Source organism: Rhincodon typus, chromosome 7, assembly GCF_021869965.1.
Source record: "Rhincodon typus isolate 14 chromosome 7, sRhiTyp1.1, whole genome shotgun sequence".
NCBI classification, from domain to species: domain Eukaryota; kingdom Metazoa; phylum Chordata; class Chondrichthyes; order Orectolobiformes; family Rhincodontidae; genus Rhincodon; species Rhincodon typus.
The window spans coordinates 90,441,833-90,452,339 of NC_063338.1; the positions used below are offsets into that span (position 1 = coordinate 90,441,833).

A 10,507-nucleotide genomic window follows, 5' to 3' on the forward strand; every position below is an offset into this window, starting at 1 on the left:
GCCGTTCCCTACTTGCCCTTTAGAAGATGGCGGTGACTTGTCTTCTTGAATCACTGCAGCCCGCATGCTGTAAGTTGACACACAATGCAGTTAGGGAGGGAATTCCAGGATTTTGACCCTGCGTTGTAAAGGAATGACAATATATTTTCAAGTCAGGATGGTGAGTGGCTTGGTGGGGATCTTGCAGGTGATGCTGTTCTTATGTATCTGTTGTCCTGGTCCTTCTAAATGAATGTGGTTGAGGGTTTAGAAGTTGCTGCCTTAAGATCTTTGGTGAAAGTCTGCAGTGCATCTCAGTGCATCACTACTGCGTCAGTGTTGGAGGGAATGGATGCTTGTGGCTACTTTGTCCTGGATGGTGTCAAGCCCCTTGAAATATTCCATCACACCCCGACTTGTGCCTTGTAGATGGTGGACAGGTTTTGGGGAGTCAGGAGGTGAGTTCCTTGCTACAGTATTCCTAGCCTCTGATGTACTCTTGCAGCCACTGTTTATGTGGCAAATCCAGTTGATTTCGTGGTCAATGGTAACCCACAGGATGTTGATAGTGGATGATTCAGTGATGGTTGAATGTCTAGGGATGGTGGATAAATTGTTTCTTATTAGAGATGGTCATTGCTTAGAATTTGTGTGGCATGAATGTTACTTGCCACTTGTCAGCCCAGCCTAGAATTTGCCCAGATCTTGTTGCATTTGCACATTGGCTACTTCAGTATTGAAGGAATATCATGGGTGATTTTAATCTGCATATAGATTGGGTAAATCAAATTAGCCACCATGCCGTAGAGGAGGAATTCCTGGAGTGTATAGAGGATGGTTTTCTCGACCAATATGTGGAGGAACCAACTAGAGAGCAGGCCATCTTAGACAGGGTGCTGTGTAATGAGAAGGGAATCATTGCCAATCTAGCTGTGCGAGATCCCTTGGGGAAGAGCGACCATAACATGATAGAATTTTTTTTATCAGTGGAGAGTGAGGTTGTTGATTCAGACACTAGGGTGCTGAACCTTGATAAAGGAAACTGCAAGGTTATGAGGCGTGAGTTGGCCTTGATTGATTGGGGAGAGTTACTTAAAGGGATAATCGTGGATAGGCAATGGCAAACATTCAAGGAACGCATGGGGCAACTGCAACAACTGTTTATTCCTGTCTGTTGCAAAAGCAAAATGGGTAAGAGGGCCAATCCATGGCTTACAAAGGAAATAAGAGATAGTATTGGATCCAAGGAAGAAACATACAGATTGGCCAAGAAAAATAATAAATCTGTGGATTGGGAGCAGTTTGGAATTCGGCAAAGAAGGACCGAGGGATTGATTAAGAAGGGGAAAATAGAATATGGAAGTAAGTTTGCAGGGAACATAAAGACTGACGCTAAGACTTTCTATAGGTACGTGAAGAGAAAGAGATTGGCAAAGACAAATGTAGGTCCCCTACAGACAGAAATGAGGGAATGTATGATAGGGGGCAAAGAAATGGCTGAGGAAGTGAATACATACTTCTGTTCTGTCTTCATAAAAGAGGACTCAAATCAGATACTGGAATTGTTGGAGGATGCAAGATTTAATGAGAGCGAAGAACTGGGGGAGATCAATATTAGTAGAGACAAAAAAACTGCAGATGCTGGAATGCAAAGTAGACAAACAGGAGGCTGGAAGAACACAGCAGGCCAAGGAACATCTGGAGGAAAGGAGCAGTCAACGTTTTGGATATTACCCTTCTTCAGGACTGCCAATTTGAAAACTCCTACTTTGTTTCCTGTCTGTCCTGAAGAAGGGTAATACCTGAAACTTTGACTGCTCCTTTCCTCCAGATGCTGCCTGGCCTGCTGTGTTCCTCCAATATTAGTAGAGAGTTGATGCTGGGAAAATTGTTGGAATTGAAGGCCAATAAATCCCCAGGTCTTGATGATCTGCATCCCAGAGTACTTAAGGAAGTAGCTCCAGAAATAATGGATTCATTGGTGGTCAGCTTCCAGGATTCTACAGACTCTGGAACCGTCCCTGCAGATTGGAGGGTAGCTAATGTCACTCCAATATTCAAAAAGGAAGGTAGAGAGAAAATAGGGAATTGTAGACTGGTGAGCCTAACATCAGCAGTGAGGAAAATTCTCGAATCCATTGTCAAGGATTTTACAGCAAAGCATTTAGAAAGCACTGGCAGGATCAGACAAAGGCAGCATGGATTTATGAAGGGGAAATCATGCTTGATAAATCTGTTGGAATTCTATGAAGACGTAACTAGTAGAGCTGATAAGGGAGACCCAGTTGCTGTATATTTGGACTTCCAGAAAGCGTTTGACAGAAGTCCCACATAAGAGATTAACGTGCAAGATTAAAGCGCATGGGATTGGGGAAAGTGTATTGAAATGGATAGGAACCTGGTTCGCAGAGCGGAAACAAAAAGTAGGAATTAATGTGTCCTTTTCAAATTGGCAGGCAGTAACTACTGGGGTGCCACAGGGACCGGTCCTAGTACCCCAGCTATTCACAATATATAATAATGATTTGGATGAGGGAACAAAGTGTAACATCTCCAAGTTTGCAAATGATACCAAGTTGGGTGGGGGTGTTGGTGGTGAACTGTGACAAGGATGCAGTGATCCTTCAGATTGATCTCAACAGGTTGGGTGAGAGGGCAAATCAATAGCAGATGCAGTATAATTTGGATAAATGTTAGGTTATTCACTTCGGAAGCAAAAACAAGAAGGCAGATTACTACCTGAGTGGCTGTAAATTGAGAGAGGGGAGTGTGCAGTGGGATCTGGATGTCCTTGTGCACCAGTTGCTGAAGGCAAGCATGCAGGAGCAGCAGGCGGTAAAAAAGGCAAATGGTATAACAAGGTGTAGAACTGGATGAACACAGCAGGCCTAGGAGCAGGAAGGCTGACGTTTCGGGCCGAGACCCTTCATCAGAAATGGGGGAGGGGAAGGGGGTTCTGAAATAAATAGGGAGAGAGGGGGAGGCGGATAGAAGATGGATAGCGGAGAAGATAGGTGGAGAGGAAACAGACAGGTCAAGGAGGCGGGGATGGAGCCAGTAAAGGTGAGTGTAGGTGGGGAGGTAGAACATAGAACATTACAGCGCAGTACAGGCCCTTCGGCCCTCGATGTTGCGCCGACCTGTGAAACCAATCTGAAGCCCATCTAACCTAAACTATTGCATTATCATCCATATATTTATCCAATGACCATTTAAATGCCCTTAAAGTTGGCGAGTCTACTACATTTGCAGGCAGGGTCCATGCCCTTACTACTGTCTGAGTAAAGAACCTACCTCTGACATCTGTCCTATATCTATCACCCCTCAATTTAAAGCTATGTCCCCTCGTGCGAGCCATCACCATCCCAGGAAAAAGGCTCCCACTGTCCACCCTATCTAATCCTCTGATCATCTTGTATGTCTCTATCAAGTCACCTCTTAACCTTCTTCTCTCTAACGAAAACAGCCTCAAGTCCCTCAGCCTTTTCTCATAAGACCTTCCCTCCGTACCAGGCAACATCCTGGTAAATCTCCTCTGCACCCTTTCCAATGCTTCCACATCCTTCCTATAATGCGGTGACCAGAACTGTACGCAATACTCCAAGTGCGGCCGCACCAGAGTTTTGTACAGCTGCAACATGACCTCATGGCTCCGAAACTCAATCCCTCTACCAATAAAACCTAACACACCGTACGCCTTCTTAACAACGCTATCAACCAGGGTGACAACTTTCAGGGATCTACGCACATGGACACCGAGATCTCTCTCTGCTCATCCACACTACCAAGAATCTTACCATTAGCCCAGTACTCTGTATTCCTGTTACTCCTTCCAAAGTGAATCACCTCACACTTTTCCGCATTAAACTCCATTTGCCACCTCTCAGCCCAGCTCTGCAGCTTATCTATGTCCCTCTGTAACCTGCAACATCCTTCCGCACTAACAACAACTCCACCGGCTTTGGTGTCATCCGCAAATTTACTAACCCATCCTTCTACGCCCTCATCCAGGTCATTTATAAAAATGACAAACAGCAGTGGCCCCAAAACAGATCCTTGAGGTACACCACTAGTAACTGAACTCCAGGATGAACATTTCCCATCAACCACCACCCTCTGTCTTCTTACAGCTAGCCAATTTCTGATCCAAACCGCTAAATCACCCTCAATCCCATGTCTCTGTATTTTCTGCAATAGCCTACCATGGGGAACCTTATCAAATGCTTTACTGAAATACATATACACCACATCAACCGCTTTACCCTCATCCACCTGTTTGGACACCTTCTCAAAGAACTCAATAAGGTTTGTGAGGCACGACCTACCCTTCACAAAACCATGTTGACTATCCCTAATCAAATTATTCCTTTCTAGATGATTATAAATCCTATCTCTTATAATCCTTTCCAACACTTTACCCACAACCGAAGTAAGGCTCACTGGTCTATACTTACCAGGGTTGTCTCTACTCCCCTTCTTGAACAAGGGACAACATTTGCTAGTCTCCAGTCTTCTGGCACTATTCCTGTAGACAATGACAACATAAAGATCAAAGGCTCTGCAATCTCCTCTCTAGCTTCCCAGAGAATCCTAGGATAAATCCCATCCGGCCCAGGGGACTTATCTATTTTCACACCTTCCAGAATTGCTAACACCTCCTCCTTGTGAACCTCAATCCCATCTAGTCTAATAGCCTGTATCTCAGTATTCTCCTCGACAACCTTGTCTTTTTCCTGTGTGAATACTGATGAAAAATATTCATTTAGCGCCTCTCCTACTTCTTTGGACTCCACACACATCTTCCCACGACTGTCCTTGACTGGCCCTAATCTTACTCTAGTCATTCTTTTATTCCTGACATACCTATAGAAAGCTTTAGGGTTTTCCTTGATCCTACCTGCTAAAGACTTCTCATGTCCCCTCCTGGCTCTTCTTAGCTCTCTCTTTAGGTCCTTCCTGGCTAACTTGTAACTCTCAAGCGCCCTAACTGAGCCTTCACGCCTCATCTCTTCATCAGCCTCCTTCTTCCTCTTGACAAGAGATTCAACTTCTTTAGTAAACCACGGTTCCCTCGCTCGACCACTTCCTCCCTGCCTGACGGGTACATACTTCTCAAGGACACGCAGTAGCTGTTCCTTGAACAAGTTCCACATTTCAATTGTGCCCAGCCCCTGCAGTTTCCTTCTCCATCCTATGCATCCTAAAACTTGCCTAATTGCCTCATAATTGCCTTTCCCCCAGCTATAACTCTTGCCCTGCGGTATATACCTATTCCTTTCCATCGCTAAAGTAAACGTAACCGAATTGTGGTCACTATCACCAAAGTGCTCACCTACCTCCAAATCTAACACTTGGCCTGGTTCATTACCCAGTACCAAATCCAATGTGGCCTCGCCTCTTGTTGGCCTATCTACATACTGTGTCAGGAAACCCTCCTGCACACATTGGACAAAAACTGACCCATCTAAAGTACTCGAACTATAGCGTTTCCAGTCAATATTTGGAAAGTTAAAGTCCCCCATAACAACTACCCTGTTACTTTCGCTCCTATCCAGAATCATCTTTGCAATCTTTTCCTCTACATCTCTGGAACTTTTCGGAGGCCTATAGAAAACTCCCAACAGGGTGACCTCTCCTTTCCTGTTTCTAACCTCAGCCCATACTACCTCAGTAGACAAGTCCTCATCAAACGTCCTTTCTGCCACCGTAATACTGTCCTTGACTAACAATGCCACACCTCCCCCTCTTTTACCACCTTCCCTGATCTTACTGAAACATCTGAACCCCAGAACCTGCAACAACCATTCCTGTCCCTGCTCTATCCATGTCTCCGAAATGGCCACAACATCGAAGTCCCAGGTGCCAACCCATGCTGCAAGTTCACCCACCTTATTCCAGATGCTCCTGGCATTGAAGTAGACACACTTCAAACCACCTTCCTGCTTGCCGGTACACTCCTGCGACCTTAACCTTATTCATGACCTCACTACTCTCAACCTCCTGTACACTGGAGCTACAACTGAGGTTCCCGTCCCCCTGCTGAATTAGTTTAAACCCTCCCGAAGAGCATTAGCAGATTTCCCCCCCAGGATATTGGTAGCCCTCTGGTTCAGGTGTCGACCATCCTGTTTGTAGAGGTCCCACCTACCCCAGAATGAGCCCCAATTATCCAGGTATCTGAATCCCTCCCTCCTGCCACGTGTTCAACTGCTCTCTCTCCCTATTCCTCGCCTCGCTAGCACATGGCACGGGTAACAAACCAGAGATAACAACTCTGTTTGTTCTAGCTCTAAGCTTCCACCCCAGCTCTTTGAATTTCTGCCTTACATCCCCATCCCTTTTCCTACCTATGTCGTTGGTGCCTATGTGGACCACGACTTGGGGCTGCTCCCCCTCCCCCTTAAGGATCCTGAAAACACGATCCGAGACATCACGGACCCTGGCACCTGGGAGGCAACACACCAACCGCGAGTCTCTCTCGTTCCCACAGAATCTCCTATCTGTCCCCGTAACTATGGAGTCCCCAATGACTAATGCTCTCCTCCTCTCCCCCCTTCCCTTCTGAGCAACAGGGACAGAGTCTGTGCCAGAGACCTGTACCCCATGGCTTACCCCTGGTAAGTCCCCCCCCCTCAACAGTATCCAAAACCGTATACTTGTTTTTGAGGGGAACGGCCGCAGGGGATTCCTGCACTGTCTGCCTGTTCCCTTTCCGTCCCCTGACTGTAACCCATCTACTTTTTTCCTGTGAAAAGGGAGGAGGTAGGTCAGTCCAGGGAGGACAGACAGGTCAAGGGGACGGGATGAGGTTAGTAGGTAGGAGATGGGGTGCGGCTTGAGGTCGGTGGAAGAACAGGTTAGGGAGGTGGGGACAAGCTGGGCTGGTTTTGGGATGCGGTAGGGGGAGGGGAGATTTTGAAGCTTGTGAAACATTGATGACTGTATTGGCACCTGCCTCTTTGTAGGTTACGTGGAACAATCCCTCTTCCGTACCTACACTGGCCCTAAACCCCACCTCTTCCTCCGTTACTTTGACTGTCTCTGCGCCGCCTCGTGCTCCCACGAGGAGCTCGAGCAGTTCATCCACTTCACCAACACCTTCCACCCCAACCTTAAGTTCACCTGGACCATCTCTAATACCTCTCGCACCTTCCTAGACCTCTCTGTCTCCATCTCGGGCAACCACCTAGAAACCAGTATCCACTTCAAGCCCACCGACTCCCACAGCTACGTAGAATACACCTCCTCCCACCCACCTTCCTGCAAAAATGCCATCCCCTATTCCCAATTCCTTTGCCTCCGCCGCACCTGCCCCCAGGATGAGGCATTCCACTCCCGTACATCTCAGATGTCCTTGTTTTTCAAGGACCGCAACTGCCCCCCCCCCCGCCCCGTCTCAGTGGTCGAGAACGCCTTCCACCGTGTCTCCCGCATTTCCCACAACTCATCCCTCACACCCCATCCCCGCAATAACAACCAAAAAAGAATCCCCCTCGTCCTCACGTACCATCCCACCAACCTCCGGATCCAACGCATCATCCTCCGACACTTCCGCCATCTGCAATCCGACCCCACCACCAAAGACATTTTTCCAGCCCCACCACACCGGGCACTTTTCCCTGCAACTGCAGGAAGTGCTACACCTGCCCCCACACCTCCTCCCTCACCCCCATCCCAGGCCCCAAGAAGACTTTCCACATCAAACAGATGTTCACCTGCACATCTGCTAATGTGGTATACTGCATCCGCTGTACCCATTATGGCCTCCTCTACATCGGGGAAACCAAGCAGAGGCTTGGGGACCGCTTTGCAGAACACCTACGCTCGGTTCGCAATAAACAACTGCACCTCCCAGTCGCGAACCATTTCAACTCCCCCTCCCATTCCTCAGACGACATGTCCATCCTGGGCCTCCTGCAGTGCCACAACGATGCCACCTGAAGGTTGCAGGAACAGCAACTCATACTCCGCTTGGGAACCCTGCAGCGCAATGGTATCAATGTGGATTTCACAAGCTTCAAAATCTCCCCTCCCCCTACCGCATCCCAAAACCAGTCCAGCTCATCCCCGCCTCCCTAACCTGTTCTTCCTCCCACCTATCCCCTCCTCCCACCTTAAGCCACACCCCCATCTCCCACCTACTAACCTCATCCCGCCCCCCTGACCTGTCCGTCCTCCCTGGACTGACCTATCTCCTCCCTTCCTCCCCACCTACACTCACCTTTACTGGCTCCATCCCCACCGCTTTGACCTGTCTGTTTCCTCTCCACCTATCTTCCCCACTATCCATCTTTTATCTGCCTCCCCCTCTCTCCCTATTTATTTCAGAACCCCCTTCCCCTCCCCCTTTTCTGATGAAGGGTCTAGGCCTGAAACATCAGCCTTCCTGCTCCTATGATGCTGCTTGGCCTGCTGTGTTCATCCAGCTCTACACCTTGTTATCTCAGATTCTCCAGCATCTGCAGTTCCTACTATCTCGAAGGCAAATGGTATGTCGGCCTTCATTACAAGAGGTTTTGAGTACAGGAGCAGGGATGTGTTGTTGCAGTTATACAGAGCCTTGGTGAGCCCACAACTGGAATATTGTATGCAATTTTGGTCTCCTTTTCTGAGGAAGGCTGCTCTTGCTCTTGAGGGAGTGCGGCAAATGTTTATTAGGCTGATTCTAGGGATGGTGGGTCTGACGTATGAGGAGAGATTGACTAGATTTGTTGTTGTTTTCGCTCGAGTTCAGGCGAATGAGAGGGAGGATCTCGGAGACTTATACCGGACCAGACAGGGTAGATGCAGGGTGGGATGTTCCCAATGGTGGGTATGTCCAGACTCGGGTCACAGTATGAGGATTCGGATAGATGATTTAGCATGGAGATGAGACATTTTTTCACCCAAAGTGAAATTCATTACCACAGGAAGTAGTTGATGCCAAAACATTGAATGTATTCAAATGGTGAATAGTTATAGCACTTGGGGCGAACGAGTTCAAAGGTTATGGGGAGAAAGCAGGATTAAGTTGTTGACTTGGACAATCAGCCACAATCGTGAAGAATAGCACAGCAGGGCCGAAAGGCCGCCTTCTGCTCCTATCTTCTATGATTCTGTGAGTAGCAAATGGTGCTGAACATTGTGCTATCGTCAGTGAACATTCCCACTTCTGACCTTATGATGGCAGGAAGGTCAAGATTCAATGGCATTGAATATGAAGAGGTGCTGATTAAATTCCCTCTTGTTGGAGACAGTCTTTGCCTAGCAGTTTTGTGGTGTGAATGTTACTTGCCTCTTGTCAGCCCAAATCTGGATATTGTCCCAGGTCTTCCTGCAAAAGGACATGGACTGCTTCATCGAGCTATGTGTAATCACCAGCAACCATGCCCCTTCTGACCTTTTGATGGAGGGAAGATTATTAATGAAAGAGTTGATGAGGGCTGGTCTTAGGCCACTCCCTTGAGGAACTCCTGCAGAGATGTTCTGGAATTGAGATAGCTGAATTCCAACCATCTTCCTTTGTTTCAGGAATGACTCTAACCATTGGAGAGTTTTGCCCCTGATTCCCATTGACTCTAGTTTTGCTCGGGCTTCTTGATACCACACCCAGTTAAATGCAACCTTGGTGTCAAGGGCAATAACCCTCAACCTCACCTCTGGATTGAGCAGCAGTTTCCTTCCTTAAGGGAAATTAAGACAACCTAGGTTTTTATTTTATCAACAATGGTTTCACAGTTTAGATGGTTTCATTAAACTTCTATTTCAGATTTTGATTCAATTCGAGTACCCCATCTGCTGTGGTAGGATTTGAACCCAGGTCACCAGAACATTACTTTGGTCTCTGGTTTACTAGTCTTTCAACAAAGCACTAAGCACTAAATATTGTCTTCTAAGCACGGTTTTGAACTCACTGCACAGATCATGGAAGTGTACACAATGAATAGTTAAGGAAGTTGGATGGACTCTTGACAATAATGAACTGAGTGAATTGCTGTACATGGGCCCAGTGTAGATTTAATGGCTGAACGGCGTCCTCTGTGCTCCTTTACTCCAAGAATTTATTTCTTTGAAATAATGAAAAGGACTTCTGTTTTACTTGTTAAAAGAAAGAACGAATTTCATGTTTCAATTGTGTCTACTTTAAATCTCTAGATAATTTTATCCAGAAGACCAAGCAGAGGTACAATAACCCTCGGTCTCTATCAACAAAAATAAACCTGGCTGACATGCAGACAGAGATCAAGTTGAGGCCGTCCCATCAGCTAACTATGCTAGATGTTGGAACAGTGAATGGAAACGTGCATGCACATTCTGCCCCTTACAAGGGGATAGGTGAGGAACTTCTATTTTTGCCAAGTTTCATTAATATTTGGCCTGCAGCATGTTAGCAGTAATAGATCTCCTCCCCTAAGTCCTCCTACTGTTTCTTTGTTTCCTGTCTTCTCAATGGCTAATTACTCAACAATAACGATTTATCTTCATACAGCATCTATAATGGAGCATCCCAAGATACAAAATAGAAAAATCATAAGACAAAAGTCTCCGC

At 46.9% G+C, this 10,507-nt stretch overlaps 1 protein-coding gene across 6 annotated transcripts in view; it reads left to right on the top strand.

Moving 5' to 3' along the window:
• The window catches only part of sec22a (SEC22 homolog A, vesicle trafficking protein), a 55,835-nt gene that overhangs the window by 24,078 nt on the left and 21,250 nt on the right, over positions 1-10,507 (top strand). For all 6 annotated transcript variants that reach the window (XR_007262527.1, XR_007262528.1, XM_048599513.1 and 3 more), the window contains exon 4: positions 10,114-10,293. Coding sequence is in view for 4 of the 6 variants with exons in the window: in XM_048599513.1 (XP_048455470.1) it covers positions 10,114-10,293 (180 nt within the window). In the remaining 2 variants the exon portion in view is untranslated. The remainder of the gene's footprint in view (positions 1-10,113; positions 10,294-10,507) is intronic.